Source organism: Bidens hawaiensis, unplaced genomic scaffold (assembly GCF_021521415.1).
Source record: "Bidens hawaiensis isolate Kalapana, Puna unplaced genomic scaffold, B.hawaiensis_p1.1 tig00042326_1, whole genome shotgun sequence".
Taxonomy (NCBI): domain Eukaryota; kingdom Viridiplantae; phylum Streptophyta; class Magnoliopsida; order Asterales; family Asteraceae; genus Bidens; species Bidens hawaiensis.
This window is the reverse complement of record NW_027497494.1, coordinates 95,461-116,554: the sequence shown is the minus strand read 5'-3', so window position 1 is coordinate 116,554 and position 21,094 is coordinate 95,461. Positions and strand designations below refer to the sequence as shown.

At 35.6% G+C, this 21,094-nt stretch overlaps 1 protein-coding gene across 1 annotated transcript; it reads left to right on the top strand.

Moving 5' to 3' along the window:
- The first annotated feature begins 17,161 nt into the window (after positions 1-17,161).
- LOC143593555 (uncharacterized) lies at positions 17,162-20,224 on the top strand. Its single transcript, XM_077073153.1, has 4 exons — positions 17,162-18,388; positions 18,545-18,708; positions 18,786-19,009; positions 19,353-20,224. Exons 1-4 carry the CDS (start codon positions 17,176-17,178, stop codon positions 20,062-20,064), a joined length of 2,313 nt encoding a protein of 770 aa, XP_076929268.1. The 5' UTR covers positions 17,162-17,175; the 3' UTR covers positions 20,065-20,224.
- The last annotated feature ends 870 nt before the right edge of the window (positions 20,225-21,094 follow it).

The window sequence follows — 21,094 nt, the reverse complement described above, 5'->3', positions numbered from 1 at the left end:
TTGATCAAAACGTTGTATGGAAAGCGTGTCATGCAAAATAATGCTCAAATGAAACAAAATATTCACAAAATTGAATGGGTTAACATGTTATTTTTTATGTTGTCGTTATTACAAAGTCGAGAAGCCCCCTGAAAATTATCAAAATCTTTTTCATGGTTTAGCTCAGAAAAACATAGTTTTTGAAGAACATCCGTCGTTACAATTAATGTTCTCATTTCCTTCGATGGGTGGTAAATCTAACTAATATATTAAAGCAATACATATTTTACACATGTCCTTCCAATATGCCATCCACATGGGATGCCAACTAATCAATTTCCATTTATATATATTCCATCTAATTAACTAATTTTTTAATTACCACTCCTTCAATTAATACATTTTTATGTTAAATCATATGACAATTAATGCATTCATTAATATTTAATATTTATTAATTAACTCAAATAAACCAATTATGACTTTCTTAGAATTATATTATTAACAATTTCTAATTATCTCAAGTTAGTTAGTACCTAAGAAATAATAACTGGTTTCCACATTTTGATCAATTTGTTGAATTTTTTTTACAGAGGTATTACGAGTTTACGGGTCAAAAGTGTCTAATCTAATATTAAAGCAAGATGATTTTTTCACATGACATCATTCTAGGGCTTCTACATAAGATGTCACGTAAATGTCATGTGAGCAGCTTCCTATTTTATCATCTCTTATTCTAAACACAATATGGGACACGAACCCTTTTAGTTACGTTATAACTCGTGACTTGGTTTTTTATTTTTTTTAACCATCCGTGTATCACACGGGCTCTATCCTAGTTGATAAATATATCAATAAAGATAACACTTATTCTGCATTTAGGCTGAGTGGTTAGAACTACTATTGTATGAGAAGTCTTATTCCTGAAATTGGTTAATAACCAATTCTTTCAATTATACATATATGACACTGAAAATGAAATTTTCAATAGAAAGAGCGTTCTCGGGTACGATTCTGCAAGTGCATTTTCTTTATTAAGTTCATTTTAAAAAAATCATTTTGTGATATAAATAAAATTAATTTATGTACACATAGTATAGATAAAAACATAAATGTAATACATTTTTTCATATACGTTATACAATTCTTTGCTTTACTTGTAATTTTATAATTTCGATCATCCCGTGTGTGACACGGGCTAATATAGCAGCCCCAACACCATCTCCCCCACCTCTCGTCCTTACCGTCACTCACCACCTCCCCGTTTTTTCGGCATAGCCCCGCCGCTAGCACCATTTTTATCTCTCTCCTTCCAATCACTTTCCCCGTAATTACACTCTGTTAGTAAGATTTTCCGACCCAATTGTGTTCTCTGACGACAGAGATGGTGGTGCTCGAGGTGCTTAGTGAGGGATTTGGTGGTGCTTGAGGTGATCGGTGATAGAGATGGCGCCGAGGGTGGTGCTCGGTGTATCATTCGACACCATCTGTAAGTATGCTCGAGGTGCTCAGTGACGAATTTGGTGGTGCTTGAGATGATCGGTGACAAAGATGGCGCCAAAGGTGGTGCTCGGTGTATCATCCTTCTATCTATAAGTATGTATGTATCATCAATCTGCTTCTTCAGTTGATGTTGTTTATTTGATTATACTACTACATAATTAGGATAACCATAAACAAGTCATCTATAGTCATTGCAAACCAAATCTTCTTGAATTGAAGCAAACCAAGCAGCTTAGTTAATCAAATATTATATGAAAGAATTGCAATAATTGACTTTGCATACTTTGGGTTGAAGTTTTGATGTTTGGATTGAAGTTTCAGGCTCGTTTAGTTGAAAACTTTGAAAAAAATCAACTTTTTTTAAGTTTCGGGTTGAAGTTTCGGTGTTCGAATTGAAGTTTCGGGCCCTTTTGTTGAAAACTTTGGAAAAAAATCAATTTTTTTAAGTTTTAGGTTGAAGTTTCGGTGTTCGGATTGAAGTTTCGGGCCCGTTTGTTTGAAAATTTTGAAAAAAAAATCACATTTTTTTTTATGTTTCCGGTTGAAGTTTCGATGTTTGGATTGAAGTTTTGAGCCTGTTCGGTTAAAAACTTTGAAAAAAAATCAACTTTTTTTAAGTCTCAGGTTGAAGTTTTGGTGTTCGGACTGAAGTTCCCAGTCCGTTTGGTTGAGAACTTTGAAAAAAAATCAAATTTTTTTAGGTTGGGGTTGAAATTTCGATATTATTCAGTTGAAAAGTGTGGGAAAAAACTAGTTTTCATTTGAAGTTTCTGTCACACCCCGACCAAAGGCGGCGGAACATTTTAGGGCGTAACGTATTGATTGGACAGTAGCTCAAAAGACACTAATTAAAGCGACAATAATTATTTAATTTCATTAACATTAAACAAGTACACAAATTCAATAATCAAAACAAATACATCATAATTTTGTATTTTAAAGTAAATATCCTAAGGTGAAACTAACATCTTTGATCTTGAACAATATCAACTACTTGTACCTGTAGCATGTATAAAAATATGGTTTGTTAACACGAATGTTGGTGAGAATACATAAGTTTAGTTGAGATGTATATAGAAAAATTTAACTCTAATTATGTCAATGGTAAGCATTACAATTCTTATGAAAATGTAAACAATTAAATAGATGTGGACCCGTTCTCTTTGATACAAAATCAATGTACTTAGTAAATGTATGATCATACTAGATGGGGATGAGATAACAAACCACCAAACATAAAGTCAACATTTAAACACATAGAGCATAGTCGTAGACCATCTAATCATCACACATAGACATGATTTGAATTGTGTTTTGAATAGATGTGATAATAAAAACATGAGTAAATTTGAATAAGGTATACATGTTACCCCCAAAATATAAAAGATAGAAAATGGGGTATGTAAACTCACTTGTTAAGTAAGCGAGTCGAGAGCAAAAATGCCTTTAAGCGAGTGAACCGGCAAAGTTTGATTCAATGAACGACCTTAGATAAATAAATAAATAGCTAGGCTAAAAAAGAAGTTGCGTAAAGAAAATAATTTGGCGAGTATGCTCAGTTTATGAAAGAACAAGTTATAAAGAAAAAGTATTTTGGGTTTATTAAAAAGGTTTTTGGTTATTTGATTTGTTAAGTTAATTTATTTTAGTCTTAGAAAAACAAATGGGTTATAATAATTATTAGTTAATTTAGGTGAGCCCGGTTTGTTCCAACCGAACAATTAATTAAAAGTTGCGGATGGTCACTTTACTGCTGCAGTAAAGGTGTTATGCTCATCTGGTGTTGCACCTTACAATTCTGATACCACAAAGGCTTTAGAAGCTAAACACCCGTACAAGAAGCCGCCGGCTATGCCGCACATGACTTATTCCGAGCCTCCTCTTATGGCAGAGGTTGATAGTGTCCTTGGTTGCATTAAATCGTTTCCCAAAGGAACTTCGTGTGGGAGGGACGGTTTGAGAGCGCAACATATTTTGGATGCTCTTTGTGGAGAAGGGTCGGCTATTGCCACTGACCTCATATGTGCTATCACTGCAGTGGTTAATTTATGGTTAGGAGGGAGATGTCCGTCTACTTTGGCAGAGTTTGTCGCGTCTGCTCCTCTTACACCGCTTTTAAAACCCGACAACGGGATCCGACCTATTGCAGTGGGTACTATATGGAGGCGTTTGGTTTCTAAGGTGGCTATGAAAGGGGTTGACAAAGAAATGACCAAATACCTTAATGATTTCCAGTTTGGGGTTGGTGTGTCGGGTGGTGCGGAGGCCATATTACATAGCGCCAACAGGGTATTGAGTGAGCGCCACACTGATGGGTCTCTTGCAATGCTTACAGTTGATTTTTCTAATGCATTTAATATGGTGGATAGATCAGCTTTACTTCATGAGGTAAGGATCAGATGCCCTTCTATTTCCTTGTGGGTGGAATTTTTATATGGGCAGCCATCAAGACTATATCTTGGGGATGATAATATTTGGTCCACCACAGGGGTTCAACAAGGAGACCTATTGGGACCACTCCTTTTTTCCTTGGTTTTACACCCCCTTATGCATCAGATTCGAGACAATTGCAAGCTTCTTCTTCATGCCTGGTATCTTGATGATGGGACAGTCATTGGAGGTTCAATGGAGGTGGCTAAAGTGCTGGATATCATTAAGGTGACGGGTCCAACTTTGGGTCTTGAACTGAATATTAAGAAAACTGAGCTATTTTGGCCTTCTTGTGATGGTACGAAATCTCGTGATGGTTTATTCCCTGCTGACATCGGGAGACCATTATTAGGGGTGAAGCTTCTTGGGGGAGCTGTTAGTAAAGACACTGGGTTTATTAAGGGTTTGGCAAAGAAGAGAGCTACTAATGTTGTTGATTTGATGCGTCTTCTCCCAAAACTTGGTGACCCGCAGAGTGAGTTACTTTTGCTTCGATCATGTATGGGTATTGCTAAACTTTTCTTCGGTTTGAGAACATGCCAACCTGTACACATGATGGAGGCAGCGGTGTTTTTTGACAAGGGATTGCGTGAGGCGATCGAGGACATTGTAGTTTGTGGAGGTCCTTTCTTTGGAGACCTCCAATGGCGACTTGCTTCCTTACCCATTAAGAATGGGGGTTTGGGGTTGTATTCGGCCGTAGAGGCTTCCTCTTATGCGTTTGTGGCCTCGAGAGCCCAATCGTGGGTGCTTCAGGATCACATTTTGCGAGACAATGGTATATGTGGGATGGATTCTGATTATTCTTGTGCTCTGGCTTGTCTTCGTGATATGATTCCAAGCTTCGATTTTAGCAGTTTCTCTAACAAAGAGACCGCCCCCTCTAAAGCCCAGCATGCATTGGTGAGCACTCTTTTTAGTAATATTGTTCACGACATGGAGTCACACTTTAACATGACAAGCAGACAAAAAGCCATTTTTGAGTGTCTACAAGCACCACATGCTCAAGATTTTCTTCTTGCTATCCCTATAGATAGGTTAGGCCAGCATATGTCTCCAGTGGAGTATCGTAGTATTCTTAAGTATCGCCTTATGATTCCTCTATTTCCGGTTGATGAGATATGTCCTGTTTGTCGTAAAGCGTGTTTAGACTCATATGGGGAGCACGCGGTGCACTGTAAAGAGCTCCCGGGGTTCAAGTACCGACACGATCTGGTTAGGGATGTGCTCTTTGATATATTCAGGCGAGCTGGAATTTCTGTTAAGAAAGAAGCACCTGTGAATTTCCTGACTGACCCGTCGGAGGGAAGATCATCTCTTCGACTGGCTGACATTTTGGTGTTTGGATGGATAGGAGGGAAACACGTGTGTGTGGATTTAACAGGGGTTTCTCCTTTGGTGGGCTTAGGGAGTAGTGGTTTCGCGATCGGTCAAGCCGCATTAAAAGCTACTTCAGGTAAGGTGGCAAAACATGAAAAGGCGTGTCTTGACAACCAACATGTATTTATTCCTTTTGCTTTTGACACTTTTGGTTTCCTCGCGCCTGAAGCTGTGGAGCTACTTACCCGTGTTTAGCGGGTCATGCATAGTAATGTTATGACTCCAAGATCAGCAAATATAGTTTTTAAAAGATTGGGTTTTGCGATTCAAAAAGGAGTAGCGGCGCAGCTTGTTACCCGCTTGCCTTCTGTTTCGATGTAATCCAATAAGCTATTTAACTCTTAATTATGAAATGGAATTGGTATTAGTTATTAATTAAGAAAATTAGTTTAACGAGTGATTCGTTTTTTGGTCGGACAAGAACCCAGTTTTTGAATCGGGTTTGTGCCTAATATTATTTGAAAAAGATGAAGTAGTATGATAAAAAAAATGTTTGTTCTTGATTCTTAGTTTGTAAAAATAAAAGTTGACTTTTAAACATAAAATTCATAAACCGAACATAAGCGAGCCGATTACGAAGAATGATACGTCACCATGAATGTCGTTTGTGATGTCATCATGAAAACAATCATTATGCTTAATGACAAGAAATAAACATTACCTGGGGAGTGAATCACAAAAGAAAAAGAAAATAATTATTTTTGAGCAGTTAACTTTTGAAAGTAAAACTTGAGACTTAAGAAAAACTGACAAGATTGGATGATTTTGAGTGTAAATTGGTTGTGCAAAGAAATTGTAGAGAAAAAGTGAGCTTTATATAGGCTCAAAACGTTAATAAAAAGGTCAAAGTGAGTTAATTTGATGGTTAGTCAAGAGGCTAGTTATAAGGCTTGAAATCATGGATTTTGATTAACTAATCAATTATTATGACCAATTAAATGTCTTTGACTCAACTGATAAAAGAAAGATGATATAATACTTAGGAGTTAGGATTAAATTTGTAAAATCATAAATATAAAACAACATTATACACATAAAAATATCATGAACATAAATACAAAAACAATTCACCATATTATTAATAAATGAAGATCTGAAAGGCGTCGAAATTTTAAAATGAGTCTGATTTTTGGGTTTTAAAATTAACGAATATTGCAGTTTCGGGCCCGTTCAGTTGAAAACTTTGAAACAAATCAACTTTTTTAAGTTTCAGGTTGAAGTTTTGGTGTTCGGATTGAAGTTTCGAGGCCGTTTGGTTGAAAACTTTGAAAATATCAACTCTTTTTAAGTTTCGGGTTGAATTTTTGGTGTTCGGATTGAAGTTTCGGCCCCGTTTGGTTGAAAACTTTAAAAAAATCAACTTTTTTTACGTTTGGGTTGAAATTTGGACGTTATTCGTTTGAAAAGTGTGGAAAAAACTAGTTTCAGTCGCGTTCATTTGAAAACTTTGAAAAAAATAACGTTTTTACGGTTCGGGTTGAAATTTGAATGTTATTTGGTTGAAATTTATTAAAATTGAATTTTTATGATTTTATAAAAAATTTTCGGGGACCAAAATTATTTTTTCCAAAGCATTGAGGGCTAAAATTAAAAAAAAACCTGGTTACTTTAAATATTGTAGGGAAATTAAGCCAGAAGGACACATATAGAAATTCTCGTTAACACAAGAGTACGAGTTTTTCATCATAAAGGGGCATAATAGTCATTATACAACAAGCTGGACGAAAAACTAACAACAGAAGTTAAAGTGTGCCCGCCTGAAAAGATTGGTGGCATAAAACGCAAAAATTGAGAATGAGACATGTAAAGTGTCCTCACCCATCCAATGCAGGGGCACAAATCATGATTTTCTCTATCCACAATATTCTGTGAGTGGTGTCTCTATAATGTAAAGAGTGGTTTATGGTGTTGTCAGTAGAGAACAGAGAAATGCAGTGATTTTTCTATATATTTGAAAAACACATGTTTTCACTTCCTATAATTTTTTAATATTTGTTTAAAGGGGTTGTGAGTGAAAAAGAAAGAAAATGTAATGATAAAAGTATAAAAAAATATTATGTAATTGAAAACGAGAAAGAAACTTTAATGTTTTTTAGTGTAATTTTTGAATTTAAAAATTAAAAAGCTTTTGATACATTAAACTTGGATTAATATTTCTCTTTCACCAGCCAAACATTGTAATATGTATATTATGGTGATTAAAGCCTTGACCATCAAATTCACATTCAAATCGCATTATCACCCCCATCAAAATAGGAATGACTAACTTGGATTGATACATATCTTATTTTCGTTTTTATTGGCATCGGTTATTCACACACCACTTGAGTTATCCACACACCACTACACTTCATACGATCGTATAGCTGTCATACGATTGTATGGCAATGCAGAACTTGTCAGCTTTTCACAGGATTTGGTTGGCTGTTCAGAAACATTCCATACGATAGTATGTCAGCTATACGATCGTATGGTTTTTTTTTTTTTTAACAACCGGAAACTTTGAAGACCGTATGAACTTTAGGTATAACTTTTTTGATAAATTATAACTTTGAAGATGCGTGTGAACTACCCATTTAATATTTAGAACTTTGTGTATAACTTTATTTGAAATTATAACATTGAAAAAAGGCTTAAACTTTTATAATGCATAACTATTTGCTTGATCTGTTCGATCAGCGCGAGACCATATATGTAGAGGAAAAAACATGTCGCATAAAGCCAACTAATGACCAACGATTATAATTTTTGAGATATTTGCCTATTAATTGAAAACGACAACCGGTTTTATTCGTACCAGTACGTCGAGTTTTTGCCGTGCACTTGTACTCCCCACCGTGATCACACCTTAGGTATATTTTGACCACCTCGCTAGCGACGTTACTCTTTGACCGTTCTGTGACTATAACGACACCGTTCTCACGACCTGTAGTTTGTGCCCATGCCTTCATTTCATCGAGAGACCCAAACAACTAAAACAAAATAAACATTTAGTGATGCTCATGCTTAAATAATACAAACATAATTTTAAAAAACTAGACCTAATCGATTGTAAACATTGATATGTTGTTATAGAATTCATTATTGTTATCGCCGTCGCCAAAAATTGGCGTCACTCACGTTGGTTTGGTAGTGAACGAATGAGAAAAAAACTTGTGTCGTTCGTGTTTATATATTAAAACCGGTAGAATATTATATCACGTCCGGAATATTGTGTCGAGTCAAATAATACACAGAATATTATATCATGTCCGGAATATTATATCGTGTCATTACGTAAAACGAGGGTAAGCATGTACGAAATATTATACCATATTTTCTTTAACAATTACTACCATAGATCTAAAGACATCCGCCTCAATAAATTATTTTTTTTTTGTGGTTTCCATACGATCGTATGGGAGTCATACTATCGTATGGCTTCTAATCATGCTCCGTACGTCAGTGTACTTGTATGCACTTTGGTCACGTGGGCTCCATACGATCATATAGCTCTCATACGATTGTATTTAGGGTGTATGAGGAGGGTGTACCAATATCTTGCGTGTACTTTTGTCACGTGGGCTCGATACGATCGTATAGCTTCAATACGATCGAAAAGCTTCTATACGATCGTATAAGAGCTATACGATCATATTTAGGGTGTAAGAGTTTTGAGAGAGGGTATACCAATATCATATCCTTTTTTATTTAAGCTAAAAGATTTTGCATGCAGCCGAAGTACAAACATTTAACTTGATTTGAATCTGAAATGACCTTCGTACCCTTCCAGGTGGCTATGACTTATGACTCAGTAGTCGGTAGTGTCGTCCATTTGACCCAAGAGTCCAACAAATCCTAACCACATGATATTTTTCAAAAGCTAACCCAGGCCCTTAAACTCACTATTCATAAATTCTATTTTAAACCCCTATACTTTTATTCTTTTCTACTTTTACTCTATAGCTTATTCATTGAATCAAGTTGCCTAGGTTAAATAAATTTAAAATTTAATCATTATTAAGTGAAAATGTGGGACAGGGAACAATCAATTGACAATATATAAAGTCTAAAACTCTAAATAATCGTTTCACAATCATAAATAGCATATTTATGCCATAAAAACAGACCACGTGTTTATGACTCATGTAAATGATTTGTTTTTCACCTGTTATTTTTTTAATAAATTCTTTTAAACTATTTAAATCTTCTTGACTGAAAACTTTGGAGACTTGGAGAGTGACAATTAACAATTTTAGGATACCTTTTCAAAAAGCTATCAATTGTTAGGTTTTGAGTTTTCTGTCTAATAATATGTATGTCCTATTATGGTTGTCTTTTTAGCACGTTAATTAAACAATTCGTATTTGTGTAAACGTGTTTAACCCATTTAATTAAATTCGTCAAGTAGTTTAAAGCTGGAATAGAAAAATATATCTTATAACTTATAAAATCATTATGTAAACTGTTTATTGCTTGTTTAACCTATTTGTTACAATCCACGACCCAAAACAGCTCATTACAAGTTGAATACGATCTATTTATAAACTATCGACATGTTTTACTCGTTTAGACAAATGAGTTACATGTGTCATGTTGATTTACAATATTTCAAGTATGTTCGAGTTGTAGGATATGAAATTTAAAAATTTTGTTGATTGGTGTTATAATATATAAAGCAGGGCCGGACCCATTAATTGTGAATTTCAGATTTATTTGTACATGGATATTTCCACAAAACTCTATAACTTCAAGTCGATTGTTTATAAATGTTGTTAGTTCGTGACAGAACTCCAGGTTTTAAATCGTATTTTCATCTCCTCTTGATCAAATTGTTTAATATCTTTACTGTAGAGCCTTCTCTATGAGGCTTAATACTTATAATTTTCCCAGAGGAAAATAGTCCCATCTATGAGGCTCAATACTTTTAATTTTCCCAGAGAAAAATAGCCCTATCTATGAGGCTCAATACTTATAATTTCCTCAGAGGAAAATAGCCTCATCTATGAGGCTCAATACTTATAAGTTTCTCAGAGGAAAATATCTCCATCTATGAGGCTCAATACTTATAATTTCTCTAAAGAAAAATAGCCTCATCTATAAGGCTAAGTACTTATAATTTCCCCCATGAAAAATAGCCTCATCCATAAGGCTCAATAATTATAATTTTCCCAGAGGAAATATCCCCTTCTAAAAGGCTTAGAATTTACCCCCCCCCCCCCTCCCTGCCCAAATATGGGATATGGCCCCTTATAGGAGGCTCACGACTTATATATTTCCTACTAAATGGAACACCATACATATAGCCCTCCCCTGACGGGGAAAGGAAATCGAATCTTGTTCACAACAAGTTAAAGGAAAGCCCGTCTACAAATTGAGAGCTATCCTACATCCACCTCACAAGTTGGAAACCTTATAATACATCCGCATACAAACTGAAAACATCATAATACACCTGCAAGCAGGAGGTGAACCTTATAGCCCAAAATGTGCTTAAATGCACCCTTGAGTCAAAATACAATATCCATTAACATTTTTAACTTGATTTATTCATATTAACCGACACGATATTGTAGAAAAAACATATAAAAAGAATTCAAATCATCATTGATTTGATACATTTTCATCATATATTATCACATGTGTTTATGTCTTCGTTTCTATGTCCAATACTAGTAAAGCAAGAATAGCATGATCATTATTGGGTCTTATCTCATCTCATGACTTCGCCATCTCAACCTTATTGGGTCCAAATTTGATTAAGTCAAAATGAAGTCAACCCATTAGGGTTAGGGTTCAGTCATCCTTGATTATATATAAGAGAAACCACTTATTTTTATCATGGTAAATTTAAATTATCAAGAGAGTTAAGTCAAGACCATGGGAAATAAATGTCATCTATCTCAGCCAAAGTACCTAAAGAGGATCTTGTCCGAAACTGGCTTAATGAATAGGCCTAAAAGGTAAAGAGGATGGACCTATCCAGGAGGTTATGAGAAAGATGAGCCAATACTACATTAATCCTTTGTCCGTATCATAAAGAATAAGGACTAGGGGGACTTGTAACATCTGCTAGGAAAATGGGTCTCTGTCTCATGATGGGGTCAACGCCAGGAAAGCCCAGGAGAAACTAAGATACTTGGGCAGTATTAGTTACTCTAACTAAACATCCTACCAACCAGATAAAAAGGAGATATGAAATGCAAATTTGAAAGTGAGAAAAGGGAGCAAGCAGTTAAGAGAAAGGCAGACAATTCGAAAGGTATCATGACATCTTGAGGGAAGCGTGAGAGGAATTTTCAAAACTGTCGCCAGTTGAGGAAGTGGGCACAGTAATGGGCTGAAAAGATAAAAGGGGGATTGGATAATTTAAGTCAAAGAAAGGTAAGGATGAGCCGGGTCCGAGTTTGGTCCCTTACCCTTATCATAGACGAGGGAGACTTGATGAAGCTACCCGGGAAATAAGCCTAACAATAGCATTCTCACTTTAGCAACCGTTAAGGTGACAGTGAGATCGATAAAGGATATCAGCACTAACCTTATGAAGAAAGTTCGAAGATGGGCAAATGTCTTTAGAAGATATATAGAGAAGTGTTGAGCCGTTTAAGATAACATGGAAATTGGGCCAATAGAGAAAACAATATAAGCGGACACTTTCGAAGGATAAAGAAAGTGCCATGGAGGCCGAATTGAAAGTACAGCGGAGAACTGATATAAGTCCATTATACTCGTCATAAATAACGAGCACAATGTACCTGGGAGACTTGTAGAGCCTACCTCGAAATCAGGCTTTCAAGGTAGCCCATGAAGAAAGCAAAGGCGAATAAGATTGAATGAGACCCAATAAAATCCCAACAAGGAAGGCCTAGGATAAAGGATAGAGATGGAAGAGAGTAAGGAACAAGCAAACCAAGTCTGATCAAGTCTGGAGGTCTCTCCAGAACACTATACCCTAGACCAAAGGAGAAGGGCTCGAGGGAAACATGTTTCCTAGCCTAAAGCTAAGACAGGCAGGCGCCTCCTGTCCAGGGCAAGGTAGAGGGGATAAAAAACTATAGAGGGAAGACTTAAAAGAGCAAAGAAAGACCTATTGCGTAATACCCCAAGGGCGGAAAGCCCATGTAAACATGTTGTCTTCTCCCCAGTATATAAGGGTGAGGAAGCATTTTGAAAAGGGGAGGATTTTGGCTCATGCTTCACATTTACTTGTAATAATTGATCCATTCATCCTTATTAGAGCATCAATAAACACAAGAACAATACATAAATACATGTCTCTTTGGTTATTATAAGAGCAGATATCGCATCCATACCATAGAATTACTTGGGGTTCCAACAATTACCTAACTCTATAATCTATTAAAAATTCATGAAACAGAGTGTTCAATTCCCGACACGACCCGACCCAAAAAAAATGCATAAACGAGGAGAGATGACTTATCTATACTATATAATAAATAAAGCTTTCTAAATGCCATGTGTCATCACCATGATGATCCTTACAAATATTTTCCCTCTCTCTCATATTAAATATATTTCTTTTTCTTATTAATAATTGTCACACCCAACCTAAGGCGGAAATTCCGGGGTGTAAGCATGATTGTTCACAGCTTGAAGATACTATCATAAATAAAATGTGACAATATCTATTAAGTTAATTATTTCCAAATACCATGCACAAATATTTAAAATACAAACCAATAATATAATACATGTAATCCAATCAAGATTTAAATAATATTTGTCTCCATTAAAATCCTAAGGTCTTTCTAAGTGTCCATACTTCAACTTCAATTCAATGGAAACCTGCATATGCGTAGAAAACATAATTTGTCAACAACACATGTTGAGTAAGTTTCCAGTTTTGCAATAAAATAATATCTATCTATACTATATAATAAATAAAGCTTTCTAAATGTCATTTGTCACCACCATGATGATCCTTACAAATATTTTCCCTCCTCTCTCTCATATTAAATATATTTCTTTTTCTTATTAATAATTGTCACACCCAACCTAAGGCGGAAATTCTGGGGTGTGAGCATGATTGTTCATAGCTTGAAGATACTATCAAAAATAAAATGTGACAATATCTATTAAGTTAATTATTTCTAAATACCGTGCACAAATATTCAAAATACAAACCAATAATATAATACATGTAATCCAGTCAAGATTTAAATAATATTTGTCTCCATTAAAATCCTAAGGTCTTTCTAAGTGTCCATACTTCAACTTCAATTCAATGGCAACCTGCATATGTGTAGAAAATAGAGTTTGTCAACAACACATGTTGAGTGAGTTCATCACCAGTTTTTGCAATAAAATAATATTAATATAATAAATAAAAAAATAAGCAAAGCGTAGTAAATGCGGTAAGTAAATCAAACCGTGAGCAAATAAGGTGTCAATTAACCATTGGCAAGTGAATTGGGCGTTGATAATCAACCGTGAGCAAATAATAATAAGACCGTTGCCAAGCGAATCGGGCGTTGGTCAATAGCATGAGCACCCAATACATGGGAATACGATGTACCTCTCCGACAATGATTGAATATACACATAAGCAAGTAAACACATAAACAGGTGTGTTTGATTAAGTCACACACAATTTCACATATGCTATTGTTTGATTTATATATATAGTATAAAATACGGATAGATACACATATGTCCCCAAAATGTTTAGAAAAGTTGGTAAAATAGGGGAATGATAAACTCACCTTAGATTAACGACAAACGAATATAAATATGAATAAGCGAGCTAACGAATAAGCGAGTCATCCACTACACGTCAAACGATATAAACAATTCAGAATCTGGAATTTTTAGTTATGATAATATAAATAAAAATGAACTCGTTGTCGTTGGAATCAATCCAAACGAACGTTTAGAATTCAAATTATGTTTGTTTTAAAATTTAATCGAGCTGGTACTGACCAGAATCCGAACAGCAATTCGGAAGTCGGGTTTTGGTCAGTAGCCTTAAAATTACGTTACGAGAATAAAAGTCTTTTGGACCGAACGCTGAATTCGACCAGAAGTATGAGAAAATGGATAGTCAAACTTGTTGATTGTTTTGCCTTTTAACGAGTTTTAAACAAATTGACCAGTCAACACCCTTCAACCACCGAAATTGATTAAAGTTTATTGACTAGAGAATGTATATGAATTATTTTACAGTTTACAACTTACCCGGAAAGTGAAAGAATCAAGAGATATGACGAGTCAATAATCCACACGCATGCAAAGTCAAACGTTTAAGAGCATGTCTTCAACCAAATAAGCAAAAACCGAGATGAATGATGATGTACAGAGGATAGGACGGCTGGATAAGGTATATTAGGGTATGAGGAAGTTTTGTGGCAGAGATTATGATGTGTTTATACAGAATAAGCAAAAACAAACCATATTTAGTAAACATACTCGTTTAGGAAACCGAAAATGTTTTTAATGACCAAATCAATATTAAAATCTGTAAAATTCGTTCTTGGACAAGGGTTAATGAATATGGACATGTATCTAAGCTTTGGGGGATTTCTTGGGGCTTAATTCACTCGATTATGTCCTATAATAAGCGATTTCGGGCCAAAAACGAACTAGGAATCAATAATAAACTAAACGAGCTGTGTAGGTAGCCCATGGCGCCGCTTGGTGGGCCTAGGCCACCCCACCACGTGGTGCTCAGGCCAAAAGGAGGAGAATTTCATTATTTGTCAACTTTAGTCCCCATAGTTTGGTTTTAGGTCATTAACGGCCTTTTTATGCATAGTTTAAGATTTGAACAACATATAAAGTATACGAGGCCTAAAGTGAACATTATAAACTTAATTACTTATAAACAATTGATTTTTAATAATAATAAAGGTCTAAAAAAGTTTCGATTGGTTCAAACGTAAACGACTACGGGTTTGGAAAAATCCGAAATGTTACAATAATTTTGTATTTCATTTTTTTTCTTTTTAATCTTTCATTTTCTCTTTTTAATAAATCTTTCGTGATTTAAAAATTTTAATACCAACATAAATATATTATTTGTTTTATATAAATATATTGTATTAGTTATTAATATTAGGTTTTTATAAGTAATCAATTTTTACATTCATTTTGAATAATGATTCCAAAAATTAAGGTTTTAAATATATTGTATTAGCTAATTAATATTGAGGTTTTGTAAGAAATGATAGGCAAGATTAATTTACAATTGAAATTTCAATTAATTTGACTTATTAAATATATGATATTTACTAAATTACAAGTTTTTTTTTCTTTCTAACCCTTAAAATACAAATTCACTATTGATGTATTTTTAGTCTTGATGTTAATTTAAACGGGCGGGTTTCTTTACCCGGTTAAAGTATCAAACATGGTTCAGGTCAAAACAATTTATGATTAGAATGATTTCGGTCCACGGGTTGGTTTTAAAAAATTAGACATTACAACTTTTTTTAATTGACTTAAAAATCCACAAAAATATAAACACTAGACTATTTTTTGGTTTTATCAGGTGGATGAGACAACTTCTTATCTTGGGAATACAAATGTTAAATATTAACGCACTGTTAATCAGATAATAAATTGACTTCGCATATCCTTAATTATTAAAGATGTCAAAAATATGATTTCTTTAGTGAACGAGTATACTTGCAACAAAAAACAAGGTCGTTCAAGAAATTAGCAAACGTTTGCTATCCATGTTTTCGAGAAATTTAAAATATTACCATTATTCAGATGGTATCTATCAGACATAAAGAGAGTATTAGTTTCCTGATGTTTTAAATCACCACAAAATCTAAGGTTGTCAAGTCATAGGTTAGTCCTGAACGTTGAAGTGATGTTGCTTAAGTGGTCTATGCAATGAAACTAGAATACATGTGAAAATACAATATGATAACCGTGTTATAGAAGCTGAAATCATATCCGAAGGTAATACCGGAACTCACACTTTTATTCTTAAAAAGAAAAATCCTAGACTTTTAAATAAAATAATTAATTTCAAAGAATGAAATTTTCATTTTTTTTGCAATAAAGATTAATAAAAGTTTCAGTCACTATAGATGGTTGCTTTGTTTTTGGACAATTTATTTTAACTCGTGTCCAGTTATATGTTGCATTATCTAGAATTAAAAGCACAAACAACATGAAACTACTAAGTTTTGATATCGAAAGTAAAGTTACAAATAAAACTATAAATATTATGTACAATGAAATATTTAGGGTTTTATGAATTTTCTAACAACTTTTTTTTTCATATTATGTAATGTGTAATTTATTCTACCGTATAATATATTTTTATATATATTGAATATAATAATTTGTATTTGACATTGTGTTATTGTTTAAATAAATCTATTTATTCCAACCCGTGTGCTATACGGGTAATTAACCTAGGTTTGTGTATTTTATTTATTTGGTACCATTTGTATAGGCTACAACATAACCTACCACTTGTACTAGTCATTAGACCATTAACTCATTAAGGCATTGTGTAGAAATTGAAGACAGTACAAGGGTAGTAAATGTAACTTCTTCTTCTCTTTCTTCCTTCTCCAGAGCCAATACCCACACAAATACACACACACACACTCTCTCTCTCACACACTTTCTAAATGTAACTTCTTCTTCTCTTTCTTCCTTCTCCAGAGCCAATACCCACACAAATACACACACACTCTCTCTCTCTCTCTCTCTCTCACACACACACTTTCTGCACGTTTCACTCTCTCTCTAAACCTACAAACCGACGATTCACCACCTGCTGTCAAAGATTCTTTCAATCCCACCATACTCTCTCTCTTCAAATCCCCATATTCATTCCACTCATTTTTTCTTGTTTTGTTCTTCATGATTCTGGCCATTATTTTTTAATTCAAATTAGCCCCAGTTATTATTAATATTAATCTCATGGGTTGTGTGGGTTCCAAGCCGGAGGACTCGCCGGCGGTGGACTTATGCCGAAAAAGATGTCACTATCTCGATGAAGCAATTCACCAGCGTTACGTTCTTGCTGAAGCTCACTTAGCCTACTTTCATTCCCTTAAATCCCTCGGCGATTCCTTACACCGCTTCTTTGATCTTCACTCCGGAACACCTCCGGTGATCAGCCTTCCGGCTAAGAAAAAGGGAGACGTTTCTGGGTCTCCGGTGGGTCACCGGCGGTCGAATTCCGGGTCGGGTCATATTCACTTTCATTCAGATTCCGATGATTCCGATGACTCTTTGCATTTACACTCCGAGCACGGTGGCCCGTCGCCGCCGCGGCACCCGGTGTATGGTAATTATAGTTATTCCGATCAGAATGAATTGGGTTATCCTTATCCTCCGGCGGGTGGTTACACGGTTAATTACACGAAGAAGCAAACGACGCCGTCTGTTATGTACCAGCAGAGACCCATGAATTCGGAACCTATTCATTTCGGTTACAATAATCAAAACCCTGATTTTAACCCTTACAATAATAATAATAATAATCATAATAATGAATACTCGAATTTCGGGGAGTTTTTCGGTTCGGCCTCACACCCACCTTCGTATGGAGGTGCTGCAGGTGTAGCAGCACCTCCGTACGGAGGTTTTGAAGAGGCTTCGTCTTCAAATTCGAAGACGCAGCCTCCTCCTCCTCCCCCTCCACTCGCGCCTACCTCGGGTTGGGATTTTTTAAACCCCTTTGAGAGTTACGAACAGTATTACCCTCCGTACACACCGAGTCAGGATTTGAGGGAAGTGAGGGAGGAGGAAGGGATTCCGGATTTGGAAGACGAGGATTTGTACCAACAGGAAGTTGTTAAGGAAGTTCATGGGAATCAGAAGTTTGTTGATTCGGGTGGTGGTGGTGGTAATGGAGATGGTGGCGGTTCGAAGAAACCGGTGGTGGTTGATGAGGAAAGTGTTCCAAATGTGGTGGCGAAGGAAGAGGATCCGGTGGAGTACGAGGTTCATGTGGTGGATAAACAAGTTGTTGAAGATCAAAAGAAGCCGGCAACATACAACAGTGATTCGGAAGTCGTTAAAGAAATTCAAACGCAGTTTTATCGGGCGTCAGAGGCGGGTAACGAGCTAGCGAAGATCCTTGAGGTTGGGAAAGTTCCGCATAACCGCAAACATAATGCTTATCAAGGTTTGATTTTTACTTGCTTAGATGCTTTAATCATTGTTTGGTGTTTAACCGCAAAAATGATTTTTACTTGCTTGCTTAGATGCTTTATCAAGGTTTAACCGCAAAAATATGTTATGTTGCTGACTTTAGTCAACTGTTGATATTGTGTTTGATTAGCTCCATCCAAGATGTTGAACGGGTTCACGCCTTTATTATCACTAGCTCCACCCGACCCTGCAGATTTAGATGTGGATGTAGATTTGCTAACCAAGTCCAAGAATCTTTCGTCCACGTTACATAAACTGTATTTGTGGGAGAAGAAATTGTTTGATGAAGTTAAGGTATGCGTTTTGTGTTACTAAAAGTAATGATTAGATGAGTTAAGGTTGTTAGGTTTAAGGTTTGTTATGTGTGACAGATTGAAGAGAAAATGAGATTACTTCATGAAGAGAAGAAACGAAAACTTGTACGTATGGATGAGAAAGGCGCCGAACATCATAAAGTTGATTCAACGAGAAGTTTAGTTAGAAGTCTTTCGACTAAAATTCGAATCGCAATTCAAGTTGTCGAGAAAATATCTCAGAAAATAAATAATTTGCGGGACGAAGAATTGTGGCCACAATTAAATGACTTCCTTGAAGGGTATGCTTTTTTTTCTTTTGACTTGTACTTGCAGATTTATCAAAATTATTGACTCCTAACGTATTCCACTTTTGTTTCTGTAAATTACAATGAACCTTCTTTAGAAAAGTCACAATCAAATTAAGTTTAAATGAATCTTCTCTAGAAAAGTCTCAATTATTTGGCCCGTTATGAGATAAAACATAACCCGAATTGACCCATTAATAAGCAAATTGGTTGATATTGCAAGTTGCAACCTCTAAGAGTTCACAGAACTGTCTTCACAAACATCAAATTTATGCTAGACATATATATCCTTTATTTATTAATTATTAATATTATATTTGTTTTATATTGTATTCAGGTTAACAAGAATGTGGAGATCAATGCAAGAATGCCACCATATTCAATGTGAGGCAATTAATGCAGCTAAACATATCGAGTCGATCGCGTCTCACAAACACTCGAGTGACGCGAGTCTTGATGCCACACTGAAACTCGAACACGAACTCCTCAACTGGGCAATACGGTTCTCATGCTGGTTTGGTGCTCAAAAGGGGTTTGTGAAAGCATTAAACGAGTGGCTTCTTAAATGTCTTATGTACGAGCCCGAACAAACCGTGGACGGACCCGTTCCCTACTCACCCGGTCGACTCGGTGCACCGGCTATATTCATAATCTGTAACCAATGGGCTCTAGCCATGCAAAGTATTTCTGAAAAAGAAGTGGTGGAGTCTATGCGGAATTTTGCGACGACTGTTCTTCAGTTATGGGAGCGGGATAAGGTGGAAATGAGACAACGGACGGTTGTCGATAAAAACCTGGATAGAAATATGGATAAAGAGGATCAGAAGATTCATAAAGAGCTGCAAATGTTGGATAGAATGATTGTGGTTTCATCGGGAAACGATATGTCGTTAGGACATCATGTCTATCAGAGTGAAACTAGTAAAACGATTAGTTTGCAAACGAGTCTACAACGCGTGTTCGAGTCTATGGAACAGTTTACCGCGGCTTCATTGAAAGCGTATGAGGAGTTATTGAGACGGATACAAGAAGATGGTCTGGCTAGATAGCAGGAACCGAAACCTCCACAACGACCGTGTTCATGCCAACATTTGGCTTTTGGGGCTTGATGACATGGCGAGAGGTGATTGGTTGATCGTAAGTGCAGGTAGGCAGTATAGAGATGATGTTATAGAAATGATATGAAGATTGATGTTTGCTAGTTGGTAATATATTCCTAGAGTATTTTGTTGTTCGGGTCGGTTTGACCGGTTTCAAAAGTATGGGTACCAAATCGATTTTGGTTCGGTTCGGGTCCAAATTGGATTTAACCAAACTGGTTATTGAAGTAGTTTGGTTCGGGTTTGATTCCCAACCCGGCTTTTGTGCACTACTATCTGAAAACCCCAACATGTAAGGACACCAGGTACAATCCTAAAAATAACGATCACATGTAAACTAATGTCCAAAATTCAATTATTTCAATTTTCAAAGTACACAGGTGCACAGTTATTCCAATTGTAAACGAAAATAACTAGCACATGTAAACTAAAGCCCAAAGTTCCATTATTTGTTCCATTATTTCAAATGTTGCATAGTTGCAAAAGTAAAAATGTTTTATGTCCGGACAATTAAAATAAGAAGCTATAGTTGCATGCGTTACAACTAATCAAAATGAAATAGAATTATGTGCTACAAGGAGTGTGATTAGGTCCGGAGGTATATTTTAACGTTAAAACTGATTTAACAAAGGTTAATGAGTGAGGCACCGCTCTCTTCTTGGGTTTTAAAGAGTCGTTAAAGGCAAGCTGCGTTATAGTGTTAATGGGCTTTAAAATCCACTCAAACACAATAGTTTAAGCATGGTTAAGCCATTTTCTTTAAGTGAGATGGAGTAAAAAAAGGGTAAAGTGGTTGATGTAGCGTGTATGTGGAGTTAAGGGGAAAGAATGTATTCCTAGTGGCCTTAGAATTCATGCATTAGTTATGTTTGGAGTAGTTGATTTATATTGCTTTAAGTTGTTCACGCCTTGTTTGTTTTCAATTTGTTTGTATTATGGCTGTAGCAAGTATTTGGTAAACTGATTTGGAATGTAACAG